We start from the raw sequence: 18,423 nt of genomic DNA on the forward strand, positions 1-18,423 counted from the left end.
ATCAAAAAGTGCCTATATCTACCACTTCATTCTTTCTTCGGAGCGGGTAAGAAATAACCAGAAAAATAGTCGCGTAATCGTTAGTTTCTCTCTTCTTCTTTTTTTTTTCTTTTTTTTTTATACAAACAATATTCAGAATTTTGTACGAAGGATGAATAGATATAAACAACACTCTAAATGTAGAATACTCTTAAAGATAGCAGTTTTTTAAATATTTACAAGTCGGTACATACTGTACATGATTAGATATACCTTCATTTGTAAGAATTTTTCGCTCTCCAATCGAGAAATTCGTCAAACTCGGCTTCGTCTCCGCTGGAGACATCTTCATCGGTATTTTTCTGCTTCCTATCGGTAGCTTGAACTTGTTCTTTACGTTTGACAAGATCCATTACTCTATTAAAATAATGTTGTGTTTAAATAATTCACTTTTACCATTTTACCATTTTTTTACCATATTACAAGCATTTTTTCAAATAGCTCAAAAGTTAATCTTATTTTACCTAGACCAATGTCGTAATTGTTCCTCTATTTCGCCTAATTGTCTTTCTGTTGTTGCTTCTTCTTGATCATCTGCAATTATTTGGGCAGATTGCGCTGTCTCCTCTTTAATTTCTTTTTGAAATTTTTCCCATTCTTCTTCTATGGGATTCTTATACTCGACATTACGAACCTACAATCCCCATAAAAACCATGTAATTTTACACCTATTTAATACATACTGTTTTTATACACTATCCTTACTTTAGCATCCAGAACTGGATCATCAAAAAAGCCTTCTGGAAGAGTCGTTTGACTTGTATCTTTGTTTCTATCTTTTTCTCTTTCTTCTTCAATTTCTACATTTTTCAGTTCTTTATCATTTGCAAGTTCATTGCCATTCTCTGACTTTTGCATTATCACAGAAGTGTTGGATGGCACAGTACCATTAGACTTCTTAATATTATTATCAAAGAAATCTGATGGTAAGTTTGATGCTGCTTGTGATGAAGAAGTTTTTAATATACCCTTTATTTTCTTATTTGACGAGGATTCTTGAGATGGAGATGTAGGCCTTTTAAATGTGTGAGTAGCAATCTTTGGAATATCTGTTTCTAGTTTTGTCTTTTTTGCCAATGCAATATTTTCTTTGTGAGTCTTTGAATTCAAATGAACTGGCCAAACTACTTCATTGCGTACAGTAATTTTACACAGAACACACATAAGCTGCCCTACATCTGTATACGTGTTTACCATGGTTAAGGTTTTCAATATTTTAAAAATTTGAATGATGCTTACAAAATATTATATGTCACATACATTTAGTTTACAAAGGCATGAAATTGTTTTCATCTCATTGTTTTCTTCGAAAAAAAATTATAGAAACGCGTAAAGTATACGTAAATTATATGATACTTTAATCGAATTATTAAATGTGCGACGAATATTTGATTGTAATGTGAAGGAAGTGAAACACTAACCTTAAACACAAAATATATCAAAATATATTGGAAAACGTTTTAAAAAGGATATCTTGCTAACGGTGATTCAATTTTCTTGACAACGCCCAGTTTCTTCTTGTGTTCACTCATAGCTTTACGCAAATCATCTTGCGTTAATTTTCTTTTTAACGACATTTTAGGACACAAATTACGCTCAAACTACAAACGCGATTTTTATCTTTCAGGTTATGTTTTGATGCACCGTCGTCAGCTCAGCAATGATACCGTAAATCCCCTCCACCTGTATTATTCAGTACCAGTCAATATGGCACGTCAGCAACAAACCGATGTGGATGAGCTTTTCGACGTGAAAAACAACTTTTTTATTGGCAATTATCAACAATGCATCAAAGAAGCCCAAAAGATCAAAGTTTGTTCTTGAGAATATTTTTTATTAACATTACGTTTGTACTTATAATCTTTACGTTAACCTTTTGTAGATTACTATATTGAGTTAATCTTTTGCTTTCCATCATTGCTTTCACTTCAATTTTTCGATATCGATTCTTATTAATTTTATATTTTCTCTTGTATTTACAGCCTTCTTCATCAGAGGTAGCGATCGAGCGAGATGCCTTCCTCTATCGTGCATACATAGCGCAGCGAAAATTTCGTGTTGTGTTAGATGAAATTAATAGTTCATCACCATCAGAACTACAACCGCTTAAAATGTTAGCTGATTACTTTGCGAATCCTGATCGTAGAGAAGTGCTACTTGCAGATTTGCAACAGGCAACAAATCAAATCAATTATGACAATCACAACCTCCTGATTGCTGCTGCAACTATTTACTACCACGAGAATAATTTAGATGCAGCACTGACAGTACTTCGTGATGCAGAACATTTAGAATGCCTCTCCCTAAAATTAACAATCTACTTGAAAATGCATCGTGTAGATCTTGCAAAGAAAGTATTGAAAACCATGCAAGAAAAAGACGACGATGCAATTTTAACCCAGTTGGCCCAAGCATGGCTGAACACAAGTACCGGTGCTGACAAGTTGCAAGATGCCTACTATATTCTTCAAGTATTTAATATTTTTTATACTATAAAATTTATGTATCCTCGAAAGTCTTAATGTTACAATATTTTATTATTTTAGGAAATGATAGATAAATATGCAAGTACAAGCATGATGTTAAATGGACAAGCTACTTGCTTCATTGGGCAAGCTAAATACGAAGAAGCAGAAACAGTTCTGCAGGAATCACTGGAGAAGGACAGTAATAATCCAGTTACTTTGATCAACATGGTTGTCCTTTCTCAACATTCAGGAAAGCCACCAGAAGTTACCAATCGTTATTTGAGCCAATTAAAAGAGTCACACGCGGAACATCCTTTTGTTAAAGAATATTCACAAAAGGCTACTGAATTTCAAAGGCTTGCAAAGCAGTATACTGTGTGCACCTAAATGAATTACTTTGTATCATAACATTTTATGGTCCACATTAAATAGAAGGATTAATACTAATGTAATAATGTGGGCTACAAGTATAAAACACTCTACTTGATCATGGAATTTTGTATGAAAAGAAAACATTTCAATTAATAAACAGAGGAACATTGATGTAGAAATGTGTACAGTCTCAATAAAATACTTTTAACAATTTCGTATGCATTCCTTACACTACCATGCATATACAGTACAGATGTACTTGTTATTAAATAAAATCATAGTCAGAATCGTACAAGGCATATTGTAGAAAATGTTGAGACAGTAAAATTAAAGATCAGGAATGTTGATAAATAACTAACTAGCTCATAGTTTTCTAATATTTTCTACAATACACCATGTACGATTGTACGTAAAGTAAGTAAAATAAAAACAAAATTTGCTCGTATTGTACTTTCTTTTTTAACAATATAATTCGCCAATTGTTTAATCATCGAGGCGATAGGCAAATTTTCTCATGGCTCCTTCGGTAAGTTCCTAATTTTCTTCGTGTCTCGCCATCTAACGTCGCGGTACGTAAATATTTAGTGTCAAGCCGAGAAACGTCTATTACGTCGAGGAATTCGAAAATTTAAACGGGCAAGTTTCGTAGTTAGTCGGAATGCGTTAAAAGTGACAAGATCCACGCGCGAATCCCAAGGACGTGTTTTGTCGTGAAAATAATACCAGTAATCAAGGATTGCGAGAAACTTTATACTGGATTTCGGCGGGAGTACGACTGCGTTCAGCACATTTTACAAACATACATCGTTCACGTCGTAATTATTCAAGAGCGCTGTAGGAACCAGCGGGGACAGGATCCCAGCTTCTCCTTTGGGAAGATATCACGGTTAGATCGAACGTGGATCCTCGCAACATGGCGACACGAAATAGGTACATGATCACTTGCCACTAAGAGTTGCTTGTAGCAACAATGTGCTCGGTGTTAGCTTCTTTCATCGACACATTTTGCTTTCTATTATTTGTTCTTGTTCACATCGTGCACAGAGTTCGTACGATTTTCGAATTCTCTACGTCCACTGTCCTCGACGTTATCTGTGCGACAGGTAGACTTTTTTTCATCCAGAGTACATTTTGAACGTAACCGACCGTTGTTTCCGTGTATATTTATTGCCGTGATCGTGTCCTGTGAGCAATAAGTTAGAAATAATCGTCTAATTATACAGTGCTGCGTTATTTGTGTAACGTAACCTAACACGCACAGAATTATTCAATTATCATTTTCCAGGAATGTGCTACACGAATTATAAAACTGTCCATTACAGAGAGTTTTAGAAACACAAATGTTTGGTATCACGAGAGCAACTCCTGAATAAGAGTACCATTCGCCATTGGGACTGCACGACAATAAGCAAGATATAACCAAGAAAACACGTCCTTACGTATTGGAAGTAAAATAACGTTACAAGGGAATGAGATGCATTGAAAAAGGAGATACATGGTTCATATTTAGTTCTCACGAAACTGTTATCAATTTATACATTATTTATTTAGTAATTAATTAGTGATATATATTTAATCAATTATAGTCTTCCCTGTTATTTGTTAATATTCACAAAGAAAGAAACAGGGAAAGTACGTTTGAGTATTCTAATGATAGTTGCAGAATTGTCTGTGAATTAATTTTATTTTATACTTGGATGTAGCATAAATCAATGTAAATAATATTCGGTATATCGATATGTTGTTATATGCATAGTAATTAGTAGCGTAGTCAGAGGATATAAAGTTTCTTACAGATTTAAGTAGTAAATTTTGTAGCATTCTATACATTTATTTTGACTATGTATCACGCTATGTATCCACCGCAAATAATGGTGCAGATAATGGGTGGCCAACAGGCAAATGGACAGAGTCCGCCGGTTCAAACACATGCAATGCACCTTCACAGTACAAATGCGTTCCATCAGAACGAATACACGAAGTATCGTCCAGATACTTGTTCACAGAATAGACATCAAATGATACAGGTATATTTTTACGTTTGTTAATTAATTACTTTTTGTAGTTCGACTACTTGTTTAGCATTGTAAGCCTTTCTCTTCTTCAGAATTCATTCTATTTCATTAATTATAGAAAGTGTTGTATTAAAGTTGAGTTGAACAAATAGTCCACATAATGTTTATGTAATTACTCGATATTATTAATATATTTTACTCATTGGAATCTTTTGGAGTAAAAACAATATTCTTGCAGACAGGATCTTATCCTTTGGAATTATTGCAACTGATGGGTGTCGAAATACCTTCTTTACGACGTATAGACTACGTGCAGTCAAATAATAGCACGCCTTCAGGAAATTGGCAAAGATGTGCAAATACCTCGACTAGTACGCCTATTATGCCATCTCCACACCATAATTTTAGGCCAAACAGCAATGGTTTGGTAAAAAAATCGAATTGGTATAGTAAAATTGGTAAAAGAACTTCGTTTAGAGATTCGTTTGGAAACAATGAAAAATATGGTAGCGATAGCGGCTTCAGTTCTCGCTCTCCAACGCCAAATAAATATCAAATCGACAGTAGTCAAACAGAGAGTTCAGATGAACGGGACTCTATAAATTCTTCCATCGATCAAAGCATAAAGTGCGTATTTTACATTTAGAAAAAAAGCAATCATTATATAAAAACATAAGATAACGTACTTCTTCGATAATTGACATTAAGAAATTATTGTATCACAGGAAATCGCACAAAGTACATTCGAATAATGCTACAAATAATAGAATAATGCAATATGGTATAATTTCGTGCACTCCTCCACATCAGTTTTATCAGAATCAAAGGCAAGTTAACTGTTATCCCGCTACGATGTCTACATCTAGGTCTCAAGTACAAAATTATCAGAATAAAAGAAGATATCCCTCAGGTATATTTGCACTTATGTCAAACGAATCTGTTCACACATTCGTTTTAGGGAGAAATTATACTTTCAGGAAGAAATAGTCCACCTCCACAGCGTTTACAACGAAGTAAAAAATATATGGGACTGGTATCGCCAAATTATAGTTCATTCCCCAGATATGGAATCGCGCCAGATCGATTCCTTGCTAGATCACATTTAGTCGAAGTAACTCACACACCAGATGAACTACTCAATGGATCAATTTGGGATAATCTATCGAAAGACGTTTGGTCCAAGTTTATGTTAAACCAACAGACTGAAACTGTTTATAGAAACAAAATGATGCTCTGGAGATACCTTTACATTTACATTAAGGTACTCTCATTTTTTAGGTCACCAATTCAAATTGTAAATTATATTAAATAATCAGTTTCGAAACGTTTAATGTGTTTAGACTGCATTTCCAAAATACGGATTATTTTTGGTTGGATCTACGATGAATGGTTTCGGATCGGATAACAGCGATGTTGACATGTGCCTTTTGGTAAGGCATACAGAGATGGATCAAAGAAACGAAGCTGTTGGGCACTTGGAACAAATACTGAAATGTCTTAATAGATGTGGTAGGTGTCAATCTGCACGTTGAATTTATATTATAGTAGCTCAGAGTGCGATTACGTGTGATCAAATTATATTTTCATTGTAACAGGTTTTATAGAACAGCTGGAACTTATACAAGCAAAAGTACCGATTCTGAAGTTTCACGATTCCATACAAAATTTAGAAGTTGATTTAAATTGCAACAATGCTGTAGGTATTCGGAACACCCACTTGCTCTACTGTTATTCTCGAAGTAAGATTACTGTATATAGAGACAGATCGAGACAGATCACCGAACTAACTTGTTTAGTCTTGGTAATTACAAAAATAATTGGAACAAATCTCTGTTGGCTTTCAAGGAAGATGATTATACTTGAAGAAAATATACCTTCCCTTCTGCCATAAAAACTAGTGATTGACTATCACCAGAATTAAATAAGCTACTCGGTTGATCTATCTCGAGTGTCTCATCCTGTACGAAAACCAAAAAATGAAAGAAACATTCTTGATGCGAAAAAGTTCAACTGATAGAAATACTTTTACAGTTGATTGGAGAGTGAGACCACTGGTACTTGTGATCAAACTTTGGGCTCAATCTCAAAATATTAACGATGCCAAAAACATGACCATATCGAGTTATTCCTTGGTTCTTATGGTTATTCACTTTTTACAGTGTACGTGTGTTTTTTTTTTTTTTTAATTTCACGAATATTCTCGGAGTTTGTTATGATTGTCATTATTCATTTCTTACAGGTGGTGTCAATCCACCGGTTTTACCTTGTTTACATTCTCTTTACGAGGGAAAATTCACACCGCACACGGACATTCATTGCATAGATATCCAGGAAGAATTGGACATTCCAGCATCTGTGCTTCGGCCGAGAAATCAACAACCGTTGGGAGATCTACTTGTAGAATTTTTTAGATATTACGTCGTCTTCGAGTGAGTAAGAAAACGAAACATAAAGTCGTGGTTAATCTCAATGAACAGCGTCGTAATAAGCTAATAATATTTTAATCAGTTTCAATAAATACGCGATATCGGTCCGATTGGCTAATAAAATACCGATAGGGGAATGTCGAAGGGCGCGATCCTATAAAAATGATCCACATCAGTGGAAGTATCTGTGCATCGAAGGTAAGTGTCTACCTAACAGTATCTAATAAATCAATGACCTATACTTCGATATTTTTATACAATTCTTGTGACTGTATAGAGCCATTCGATCTTACCAACACAGCAAGATCGGTTTATGATCCCGATGTGTTCGCTAGGATCAAACATGTATTTGATTGTACATACCAGAATTTGAAAGAACATCACGACTTGGCCAGGATATTCGTCAAGATTAATACCGCTTCGCCCTATATCGTAACGTAACCACGGTTAACAAGCTAGTATAGAAATACTTGTTATCTAGGATAATTTTATATTCGAGAGCAGTTTATTTTTGCAATCGGCCTCTTATCAACATAAACCGAGGCAACTCGACTGATATATCCTTAACCACCGATGTATGAGACGAAAAAGTACAATGGGGTAGTCTTCTACGCTTATCTCGAGCTAACACGCTCATATCTTGTGATAATGGCCTGTGCTTCTATAGCAATGGCTCACTCGTTCCGTTCATAAGATCGAACACGTATTTTTCTCGTTTTGTTTCTGTTCTTATTTACATTTTTTATAAACGTGTAAAAGCCACTTATTACATGATTTTTTATATGGAACAAAAATGCAACTTCATAATCAAAAGAAAGAAAAAAAGAAAACGTTAAACGAGATATATAAATATATATAGAAAGAGAGAGAGAGAAATATATTCGTAAGTATTCGAAATTTTTCATTGAAACACGCGGAATACAGCGTACAAAAGGTTTTGGAAAGAACCCTAAATAAAATCAAGGGGTTCGTTAATGATAAACCTGCGCGATTGCAACGCTTTGTTTCGTACGAACATCATTGATTTACCTTATTCAAAATTTGTTCAATTTGATTTCGATGTGTACTTTTCCACAAAATTTTCTCAAACATGAAAATACGGTGCCTTATCATTGTGGGGCTGCAATACACCCGTTATTAAATATATACGTGGCCCCCTCACTTAAATACGATATATTGAAGAAGAAAAAAAGAAAAAAAAATATCTTAGTAGAATTTCAGTTCCTTTTGACAATTACTCATAGTAAATATTAATATTGTCGCCCAAGAATATTGGGAGAAGACCTATTTCAACTCAAAAATTCGAGAATCACATGTCAATGAATTTTCGTTAAAACGCCAAAAAAAAAAAAGAGGTACTTATTCTTAATTGAAACTTATAGTGACCTTAAACTTACATATAAAAAGTACTAAAAAAAAAAAAGAAAGAAAGAACGAAAAAAAATAAAAAACGTTTAAAAAATGAAACAAAAAATTATTGTTCGAAAGAAATAAGGGAAAATTAAAATAAAATTCTAATTATATGTAAATCGACGAAACATCGAGGTTTTCTCTTAAATACACGTATTTCACTTAATTTAAAGAAAAAGAGCGAAAAGAAAAGAAAAAAAGATTGAAGTAAAATTAGTTTATCAAAAACAATTCACTGCTATTTATATTTCATGGTGATTATATTTAGTTACCTATATCACGTGCCAAAGTAAAAAATTAATTTCGTCTTTCCAATGTGAAGAAGAGATTTTATAATACATGCAGCCTGCTCGATCTGTATTTCGAAAAGAAGAGCAGGTTAGATCAACAATGCATTTGAAAATTTTAAGAATAGACTGAACAATACTCGGTTACGTAGTTACATTTTGAACAATTATCGCCTAAAATAGTTATTTGCTAAAATATAAAAAAAAAAAAAGAAGTTCCTAATTTCAATAATAATCAGAAGTCTCTAGTTTGATTTCGTTTCTAGTCTCGTTTCGACTAGTCTTTCGTTTGTCATAAACACAATGTAATCTGTTAAATAATATTTAGAAAACAAAAGGCTGTGTCTACAGTATAAAAATTATTTAGTGCAATATTCTATTTTTGGGCCTGTATAAATAGGTTACAACCGAACCGTCATAATTGTAGTTCGCATAAAAAAAACTATTACTTTCTTCAATATTATTATAACCTGTGTCATCTCTAAACAGGCCCAACATATATTTTTCTAATTCATTATTTACTTATTTTTGTAACAAATGTAAAAGATCTAACAATTATGTATCTTCCTTCGCTCAAACTGGACATCTTTATTATCTTCCTCCTTCCATTTTTTGTCAATTCGATGCATATGTAACGCTAAATTTTAATATAACTGTACCAAACTTTTGTAATTTTCATTTTGCTGTTAAATAAAAAATATTTATATACGTCCAAACCTTTGATCATTAAATTAACAATGTGAATTCCGGTAGGTTAAGTTAAGTTTCCGTAGTTAAATTAAGCAATGATGAAACAACAATGCTTCCTGCAAATTAAATTTATTCGTTCCATAAGATTTCACAATGAATTTCCATATTATATTCTGCAGTTAGCGGTGCGCTGTTGGTCGGAAAGAAGAAAAGAAAACGATTTGTTTTGTAGTTGCATGATGCTGTTCATAATATTTCTTTTTCGTCATTCTCAATTTTATTCTGTGATTGATTCAATTACCGCGAGAAGCCAGCACAGACAGAAAGTAGAAAACACAGGTACCGGGGGTGTACGAGTGATAACATACAAAAAAAAAAAAAAACGAAACGAGAAAGGAAAGCGTCCGAATTAAAAATTAGTAGATAGAACGATACTTTGGTCAGTATACTAGAACGAGTAAAATACCTTGAACGCTAAATGGGATTACTCGTATCGTTACGGACAAAATGAATAACGTTCCTCGAAATTCAGACAATTTCTGTATATTTCAGAGCTGCTTCCAAAAATGTTGTTAAACGTGATTTGTGTCGTTGGTAGGTAGAATTTGGCTTCCCCAGCGGTTACTGGGGGACCACCATCGTCCTCGATGTTTCCAAAAACTCATATTACAGCGGATCATTGTTTATCGAATCTCTGTTCGTGTGTGATCGGTTCTTATCAGCCGTTTCGATCGTCACACCCTACCAAAGAGAAACACAACGTCGAATAAATTTTGTTTCTCCATTGTTGCGCTCTGTCGACCCCCAGCGGTAAATAAAATATGTACAATTATATGTACCGGTCTAACCAGAAAAAAATAGAAACTAATTAACACGATCGGAATTAAGGTTGGTAGGATTTCCTTATCGGGTCAGCGCAATGTCAACATCACGCTAAGCCTACGAGAAAGGGATTCCCCCCATTTCGTGATGATGCTTCAAGTGTCGGCCTCCGTACTGTTAGACGACAATTCTTTCGGCGACATATTCGATAAAGTCGATTGGTTGGTGTTCGTGTTGTGTCATGCTCTTCGTTGTCGCCGTGTACACGCGTTATTGTCGCATCCTTCGTCTTGATTAACGATATTACAGAGGTTGTGATCGAAAGAGGCGGTGTACGGGCCGCCAGGAACGATTCTAGGATCCCCATGGAATCTCTATAGGCATGTTCGCTTTTCCCCCCATTTTCTTTTTTTTTTTGCGACGTAATCGTTCCCATACACAGTGAGTCACAAAGTCATTTGAACGCTTACGATCAGTAGCTCTAAGTAATAACACATGTAAGTTACACTGAACGTTTTTAAAATACTGTTACAATATAACACAGGTAACGAAATTATACTTTCTTCGAAATTTGAAGACAGTCTAATAATCAAATTGAGGATTTTATGCATTTATAATGTACAATGATATATAAAATAGATACTTCAAATATATAAATCGTAAAAAATCTCTTTTCTACGCGTTTGAGGAATACAACTATATAATTATGTTTTTGGAAGATTCATTTTATATTCAAACAAATAATAAAGTTATAAATTAGATTATGTTTCTTATTGAATTTTTATGGAGATAAAGCATTATTTGTTTTTTAAATAAACAACAATAGTTGGTTTTAGAAGCATCATCATCTTTATTAGTATAAACAATGCCGACGTTTCAACGACAAATATTTTGGACCCGCTTCAGGTTAACGACGAAATGAGCTGTTGGCCTAAAGAGGATTAAAATACTTGCGAATAAAACATCATTACTGCCGTATTAATAAAAATAAGATGTTTACAATCGGTAAAGTAAGACCAACATTTCTATTATTTTAAATGCAAATAACGCTCTCTCCGAATATAAATGTACTCGGTAACACAAACGAGCATTTAAATTCGTCTTAAGTAACAAATGCATCCTCAACCTTTATAAACTTAATTTGTAACTTTATTCCTTCGAATTTCAAAATAAATCTATAACGATATATCCTTAAATAATTTAATATTTCAAACACGTAGAATACGTTTGATTTCGATGCCGTTAAATAATAACAACAAAAATTCATTATCAATCGTCACAAACGATGTACCATTAATTCTAATAAATAAATTTGTAATCGCATCATTTGATAAAATGTCTCAAATTGTTGCCGGTATAACTACGACTGCTGCTCCGTCCCATAATCGTAACAGTATTTCAAAAGCTTCGATGCATCTTACATACCTTGCTCGTTACAATCCGTGGTTGTAAGCATTCGAACACTTTCATGAGCCAGTGTCGTCTTTTGGGAAATTGGAGAGACACGTAACGTGTATCGATATGCCAATACGTTCTCCATTCTCTTTCTCTCCTGTTATCTTTATTGCCGGCTGTGGATCTTTCCGTCTCATAAGTCACGAATGTCGATGCCACTGGCCCTTGATTTCCTTCGTCGTAGAGAGAGATTCGTGCAGTTGTGCGTTACAGATACTACGTTGGCACACTTGTCGAAATTTGGTCCAGTCACGAAGCGTTACACGTCCCGTATCTTCTCTTTGTTTTTTTTTTTGTTTACTATTATTATTACCATCGTCTTTTTTTTTTGTGTTTTTCGTAGTTTTGACATTTTTTTTTTTTGTGTTTGTTTGTTGTAATTATAGCGTCACTCGATCCCCGCGATAAAACGGTCCGTTCACGATAAGCGCGTGTCACGGTGAGTTGGTGGTGTGATTGTGTGTCGTCTCCCAGTCTTACCCATTTTTCCATTGGGCGTGTCGCCGCACACTCTGTTATCATCCAGCGGTGTTGCCATTTGTTCCTTCCCGTCTGAAACGTATTTTGTCATTATTTTTTCCTTTTTTTTTTTCCTTTATTGTTTGTTCGAGTTGACGGTTATTTGGCGACGAACTCCCTCTGTTATTGCTTTTTATTTCGTTTGTTTTCTTGCTTGCTTTAAAACCCTCTTTAACGCCGACGACTGCGTGCATAAATACCGTACTCGATCGCCTCGAGCCGTTTTACCGTTTAGCGCAGTTAGTGATTTGTGGTTTGTTGGTCGAAGAAGAATTGGTCGAACGAGCCTTCAGTCGCTCCCGCGACGCTGCATAGCAATTGCGTTGCTCAGCCGTACGGTCTCGGCTCAGTATGGCTGGGAGAACTGTCCCCCGGCTTGTGATTGTCCAGACTGATAAAAACCACTTCGATCGCCTTGATAGGTCGAGTCCTGTGACAGTAAACCGTCCATCTGGGACTGGAACTCCCCGACCGCGAACGAGTCCTGTGAAAGCTCTGCTTGGCTCAATCCCGGCTGCGAGAGGCTGAACCCTGGCTGGGACATGCCCTGCGTGGTTCCCTGGGTGAGGGGCAAGCCAGGTTGACTATACGGTTGGGTGTTCTGCTCCGTTTGACTCAATTTGCCCATTCGAGGTCCTTGCTTGTTCTTAGACAGAACCGTGCCACGTCGATTGCGTTGATTCTGTCTAGCTTGCAATGCCTGTTGGTGCTGATTGTAGAATCGCGGCGGCACGTGGGCCATGTTCATGAACATCCCCACGGGTACTGGCACGTTGTTCATCGCTGCCTGAGCCCTCTCGGGACTGATGTAGCTAATCGTATCGTGGGTCCTGCTGAATATATCTAGTGGCACGTTCCTCTGGTAATAGGGATTGTGATTCTGCGTACCGTTCACCTGAGTGCCGGAACGATCGTACACGGATCCTGGTATAAGAGCTTCCCGTGCGTCGTACATCGACGTGGACATGAAATGCGAGCCTGGGTTCGCAGCGTTGACCAGCTTCTTTGGTTTCGCGAATTGGATCATGGATTCTTTGAGATTATTCAACGGCCCCTCCACGAGGACCTTCTGCTCCTTGTAAAAGCTAAGCAGGTGGTTCCAGAGAGGCTGTTTGGACAACACTTTTGGATTTCCAACGATGATTATTCCGTATTTGGCGCGGGTCAATGCAACGTTCAGGCGTCTCGGGTCGTTGAGAAACCCGATGCCCTGGTGCTCGTTCGATCGAACACAGGACATGATTATTATGTCTTTTTCTCTGCCTTGAAACGCGTCTACGCTAGCTACCTCGATCTCCTGATACAACTTTGAGTGTAAGGATCCTTGATATTGCATGTACTGAACCAGATAGGCTCTCTGACCCTCGTAAGGTGTGATCACGCCAATTTGTTCGGGTTTCACGCCACAGCGCAAAAATCGCGTGGCTATCTTTTCGACGTTCGAGGCCTCGGTTCGATTCAAGTACGACGTGCCACTACCAGCGATTTCCTCTTGGCCCTGAGTAACGTAGAAGAACATGGGTTTGTCGGGTGCTGGCCAGGGGAAGTCGATCTTCAACAATTTTCTCTCATCGGCACACACGCCGTTTTGCAAAGAGCCTTCGTAGAAGAAGTTCGATGGGAATCGCGACAGATCCGGATGCATTCGGTATTGTACCTCCAAACGGAACGGTCTGATCCCTAGCACGACCAATCTCTCGAATAGAGATTGCGACAAACCTGCTCTGGCAGCCTTCTTGCACATAACTACTGGTCCTAATTGGCAGTGATCACCGACGAGAATTAATTGTTTCGCTCCAAGGACGACTGGGACCATGCATTCGGGTTCTGTGGCTTGCATGCTCTCGTCGATTAGAATAGAATGGAATTTGAGCCTGTGCAATCTTGGATCACCAGCTCCTACGCAAGTGCAGCAAATTACATCTGCTGCTTCCAACAATTCCTTCTCCGCAGCCTTCTTTAACAATTTGTAGCGTTTCTCGTCGACGCTGGATAGTTCACCGGTTTCATCCTTCAGTTGCTGCAGCTTCTGCAGTTCGGTGTTCGTCTCCATGTTCTTGATCTGATTGTGAAGAGCCAGGAAGCTTACAGGGGAGTCGATTGCCTCTCGCGATTTCGCACAAAGTCGTACGACCTTCAAGTTAGACTTGTGTATTTTCTCCGTGAGTTGGTCCACGGCTGTATTGGAAGGAGCGCATACCAGCACGGGTCCACCGTTTTGTTTCACCAGTTGGTACACTATCGTGGCGCTGGTTACAGTTTTTCCAGTGCCAGGTGGTCCTTGGATCAAGGACAACGGCCTCTGCACGGCATGTTTCACAGCGTAAACTTGGGATCGATTCAAGTCAGGTAAGTTGGGAGCACTGAAGTGCTTGGGAAGATGACAACGAAACAGAACCTCCTCCACTTCGTGTCCTAGTAATCTGTGATATATGTAAGCGGATACGGAAGTATCGTCCACTGCGAATTTCCGTAATGCTAACTGCATGCTACAATGGAAAAAAATTATGCGTGTTATATAAAAATGCGATTATTGGATATTTCAAGTTAAAAATTTCCTTAGCGAAAAATGTCGATTACTTTTTGAACACTTACCGGTCGAAACTAGTACTTTTCCAAATAAAGTCAACGACAAAGTTACTGATACATTCGGTTGGGGCGCCGGAATTATTTTTTAACTCAATTCCGACTTCTTCTCCGTAATTGTCGGGAATTTTGATCACATGACCGATGCCTGACCAAGGCTTGTGAAGCTCGCCCAAGTAGCGAAGTCTTAATTCATCTCCGTGCATTAATTTCATGTCGCCGTCAGTTTTCGCTAGCATGAAATATGCGATTGTTTTTTTGTTCAGACCAACGTCCCACCGAACTTCGATGTTTTCTTGGGTTTGAGACTCCTTTAAACGTTTATCGTAATCCGCTTCCAACTTCACGAGAGGACCAAATATGTTCTGATACTGATATCCATCTTCGTATCGCAGAAGTACCTGTTGCGGTTCTTCGTCTACTCCAGGCTTTTCAAGGTCTTGGAAGGTCGCGTCCACGTTATCGCGCCACAATTCTTCTAGTTTGTTAATTTGTTGGGCAGAAATCTGTCTGGCTCGTAACTGTTCCTGTTCGGATGGGATTTTCACCAACCATGCTAAAAAGCTGCGATCTTCGATCAACGGTTTCCATTGTTCTTGATCCCTAATAGATTTAATATTATTATTTTCTAATAGGGATATCTAAAAATTCATTATTAATTGACTTATGAATGTATAAATAACCGAGACACACTTACCAGTTCATGTCCTTCAAGGAACTTTGAGCCGCGCACGGTTGTCTACAAAGTAACACAACAACAGAGTCTGCCTTTGCAGGAATGAAGCCAAGAACAAAAACATTTCTAACTGAACAAGAGTAACATTCCAGAACAGTTTCTCCCAGAGGACCATCCCTGGAATGTAACAAAATGATATCAAGAAATTATGCAAACAAAAATAAAAGCGACAATGCAAGGTAGTGAAATTCAAATATTGAATAAAGTTCCATACCTGTGCAGAGTGACTTCCTTGTGTTTGGCACGGACAAGGTGATTAATAATATGTGACCCAGATGTGTTTCCACGTCCATTACAGAACCATTTCCTGCATACATTGCACATAACAACGCATGATGCCTCGTGAATTCCACAATATTTACATGCATGTTCTGGTAAGTCACGATTGTAATATGCTTCCTCCTCTTCTTCCTCGAACTGTAATTCAGCAAGAGTCTGTGCAGCTCCAGATATCTTCAGGTCTAAAGACGAACCACCGCTCGTTCCATTAACCTAAATAAAGATCTTTATTAAAAACTTGATGAATAAACATTTTTATTCTGTATTAACCAACTAGATATTTATTTTGATGATTTTACTTTCCTTATATTTCACTTAGTGTCTTCATTTTGTTTGTAAAAATAATGTGCAACACTACAATTTTCATGAACCGATACAATACATTATCACAACCGTTTCCATGTTCAGTCAAAAGCTGATTACAAAATAAATATGAACTAAGTATGCAAATTTCTATGTAAAGTAGTTATTTATCTAAATAAATTCTAACTATTTGTAGCATATAATCTATTATTGCATAACTGTATGTTTCCTTGTCAAAATAAGTAAACAAGGAAGTAAACTGGTCCCACTATGGAATACTCATCTTGCACAACAATGCGAAATGAGATTCCACACACATGAATCTCCTAACCTCTTAATATTGTAAAAATCATTTGAAAAATCTAAATATGACAAAAAGAAAACATGGTAAGAATGGAATGGGTATTAATTCTGATTGAGAATACAAAGAAATGATCACAAGGAAAGAATATGAAATCGAAAGAAAAGTAGACATGGATTCTGTTATATTATTCCTGACATCCATTTCTCTGCAACATTTAATTGTAATAAAAATAGATTGCTTGATAAAATTGGTGTCTCAATCAATATGTTTGCTACAAGTATCGCGTATATAAAATACTCCACTTTTTATATGAAAGTCTAAGATGAAATGAGATCTATGGACCAACATTACATTCAGAACATTCGAGTGGCTTAATTAATACATGTTAAATGTACATGATTAAAAACATGCGCTACATGAAGTTTCTACAAATGTAATATACCTCGAGCCAGACATTTTCCAATTGACCAACAATAGCAAATATGTTAGTCTCGTAAGTATTACTGGTAAAGTTTGTGTAACTTCCAAACAAAGCATAGTTAAGCAGTGATCACTTCTGAATAATAACTCACAATTGACAGATTAATCTGCGATTATAACATACATTTTCATTCATAAATCGACAATTGGTAATTTTTCGTAGGTAATCGTGTTTGGTTAGTTGTTAATCAGGATTATTGGGTAATCACGATAGTGAAATAAGGTTTGCCCAACAGTGGTGCGCGGTCACTACACAACAACGTGGGACTCGACGTGCTATGGAATTGGCAAGAAGCACGGTGAAAAAACGAGGTTAGGCGGTTACTGCCGCGTGACTACGGAAAATTAATAAATCTCCGGCGATGAATGAATAGGGAAATGGAAACGTGATATAGGTTAGAGATTGAATTCGAGGGAACATATGACGAGTCGAAAAACCAACCTGTACAGGCTGGCTAGGTTGACTTTGAACAGCATCGTGCTGGGAGGCCTGAGTTTGACTCGGCGAGGGTAAGGTGAAGTCGGTGAAGTCGAATTCGCTACCCTGCGTGTCGGCACCGATCAGATCCGCTTCCTCTGTGTCGAGGAACGTGAGGGTCTGACTGCTGGGCCCGTACGCGTCGACGCTCATCCTGGTACGATACTCGACGTCCTTTTCGTGTTCCGCTATGGATAGACTGACCCACGGCTCTGTGAACTCAGCGAAACACCGTCACGCGCGATAACGCCGCGGCACCGAGATACGCTCGCGAAACTGCTCGTACCAGAGAAAACGGAAACCAACCAACGTGTACCAAGTGAATGGGTTAACACTTTCGACGAAAGTGGCCCAGAGAATTCTACGCCATACTTTGTCTCGCGCAAGTCTCGCGCCCACCAACACCGACACGAGTCGCACACAGCTAACTTTTCTTCTTTGCGTTCGTCGGGTGTTACGTCATCAGCTGATCTCAAAGTGCGTCGAGCCGAGAAAAGGTTTTTAGGGGATCTCGGCGATTTCTCTCGCGAGAGACACTGAGAAACACGTCGATTGGCGGCTTTTTCGCGATTCGATCCACCGTGCCGATTACGCTCGATGCATTTATCGGTCAAACACCGTCCGATAAGGGACGGATTGAATCGCGACGCGATAGATGGCGACACCAACATGGTTCGGTGTCGGTGGACTCATTGGCGGGAAAAACATCCTGTGCTACAGTTGGTCAATTATGTTTTTTGCTTGAGTTGGTATT

At 37.4% G+C, this 18,423-nt stretch overlaps 4 protein-coding genes across 9 annotated transcripts; 2 read left to right on the forward strand and 2 right to left on the reverse strand.

Annotated features, from left to right (window-relative positions):
* Positions 1-68: 68 nt before the first annotated feature.
* Positions 69-3,973, reverse strand: LOC128878489 (zinc finger protein 830). Of its 2 annotated transcripts, XM_054126733.1 has the most exons (5): positions 3,826-3,973; positions 1,513-1,722; positions 745-1,225; positions 504-673; positions 69-396 (listed from the first exon to the last, which is right to left on the reverse strand). In XM_054126733.1, the coding sequence occupies exons 2-5, from the start codon at positions 1,614-1,616 to the stop codon at positions 255-257; spliced, it is 897 nt and encodes a 298-aa protein (XP_053982708.1). In that variant the 5' UTR covers positions 1,617-1,722; positions 3,826-3,973; the 3' UTR covers positions 69-254. The 2 variants fall into 2 exon arrangements, with proteins under 2 accessions (XP_053982708.1, XP_053982709.1); XM_054126734.1 differs by lacking the exon at positions 3,826-3,973 and having other exon boundaries at positions 1,513-1,751.
* On the forward strand, positions 1,718-3,093 carry LOC128878488 (coatomer subunit epsilon). The gene is made up of 3 exons (XM_054126732.1): positions 1,718-1,851; positions 2,022-2,510; positions 2,586-3,093. Exons 1-3 carry the CDS (start codon positions 1,747-1,749, stop codon positions 2,892-2,894), a joined length of 903 nt encoding a protein of 300 aa, XP_053982707.1. The 5' UTR covers positions 1,718-1,746; the 3' UTR covers positions 2,895-3,093.
* Positions 3,332-9,733, forward strand: LOC128878483 (poly(A) RNA polymerase gld-2 homolog A-like). 5 transcript variants are annotated; one of them, XM_054126719.1, is made up of 12 exons: positions 3,338-3,809; positions 4,165-4,377; positions 4,760-4,906; positions 5,133-5,521; positions 5,620-5,804; positions 5,872-6,155; positions 6,235-6,403; positions 6,490-6,633; positions 6,926-7,054; positions 7,134-7,323; positions 7,403-7,518; positions 7,598-9,733. In XM_054126719.1, the coding sequence occupies exons 2-12, from the start codon at positions 4,375-4,377 to the stop codon at positions 7,759-7,761; spliced, it is 1,920 nt and encodes a 639-aa protein (XP_053982694.1). In that variant the 5' UTR covers positions 3,338-3,809; positions 4,165-4,374; the 3' UTR covers positions 7,762-9,733. The 5 variants fall into 5 exon arrangements, with proteins under 5 accessions (XP_053982695.1, XP_053982694.1, XP_053982690.1 ...); XM_054126715.1 differs by having other exon boundaries at positions 4,165-4,906; XM_054126718.1 differs by having other exon boundaries at positions 4,202-4,906.
* Positions 9,734-10,930: 1,197 nt separating this feature from the next.
* On the reverse strand, positions 10,931-18,290 carry LOC128878482 (regulator of nonsense transcripts 1). Its single transcript, XM_054126714.1, has 5 exons — positions 17,634-18,290; positions 16,040-16,317; positions 15,787-15,942; positions 15,099-15,692; positions 10,931-14,992 (listed from the first exon to the last, which is right to left on the reverse strand). Exons 1-5 carry the CDS (start codon positions 17,820-17,822, stop codon positions 12,850-12,852), a joined length of 3,360 nt encoding a protein of 1,119 aa, XP_053982689.1. The 5' UTR covers positions 17,823-18,290; the 3' UTR covers positions 10,931-12,849.
* Between the last annotated feature and the right edge of the window lie 133 nt (positions 18,291-18,423).

Source organism: Hylaeus volcanicus, chromosome 6 (genome assembly GCF_026283585.1).
Source record: "Hylaeus volcanicus isolate JK05 chromosome 6, UHH_iyHylVolc1.0_haploid, whole genome shotgun sequence".
Lineage (NCBI taxonomy): Eukaryota > Metazoa > Arthropoda > Insecta > Hymenoptera > Colletidae > Hylaeus > Hylaeus volcanicus.

Coding starts and splice junctions, on each gene's coding strand:
- LOC128878489 (XM_054126733.1), bottom strand. CDS start 1,616: ATGTCGTTAAAAAGAAAATTAACGCAAGATGATTTGCGTAAAGCTATG. Junction 674..744: donor ATCCAGTTCTGGATGCTAAA/GTAAGGATAGTG, acceptor TGGGGATTGTAG/GTTCGTAATGTCGAGTATAA. Junction 397..503: donor CAATTACGACATTGGTCTAG/GTAAAATAAGAT, acceptor TTATTTTAATAG/AGTAATGGATCTTGTCAAAC.
- LOC128878488 (XM_054126732.1), top strand. CDS start 1,747: ATGGCACGTCAGCAACAAACCGATGTGGATGAGCTTTTCGACGTGAAA. Junction 1,852..2,021: donor AAGAAGCCCAAAAGATCAAA/GTTTGTTCTTGA, acceptor TTGTATTTACAG/CCTTCTTCATCAGAGGTAGC. Junction 2,511..2,585: donor ATGCCTACTATATTCTTCAA/GTATTTAATATT, acceptor TTATTATTTTAG/GAAATGATAGATAAATATGC.
- LOC128878483 (XM_054126715.1), top strand. CDS start 4,721: ATGTATCACGCTATGTATCCACCGCAAATAATGGTGCAGATAATGGGT. Junction 7,055..7,133: donor GGTTATTCACTTTTTACAGT/GTACGTGTGTTT, acceptor CATTTCTTACAG/GTGGTGTCAATCCACCGGTT. Junction 7,324..7,402: donor AGATATTACGTCGTCTTCGA/GTGAGTAAGAAA, acceptor TATTTTAATCAG/TTTCAATAAATACGCGATAT.
- LOC128878482 (XM_054126714.1), bottom strand. CDS start 17,822: ATGAGCGTCGACGCGTACGGGCCCAGCAGTCAGACCCTCACGTTCCTC. Junction 16,318..17,633: donor AACCTAGCCAGCCTGTACAG/GTTGGTTTTTCG, acceptor ATCTTTATTTAG/GTTAATGGAACGAGCGGTGG. Junction 15,943..16,039: donor AAGGAAGTCACTCTGCACAG/GTATGGAACTTT, acceptor GTTACATTCCAG/GGATGGTCCTCTGGGAGAAA.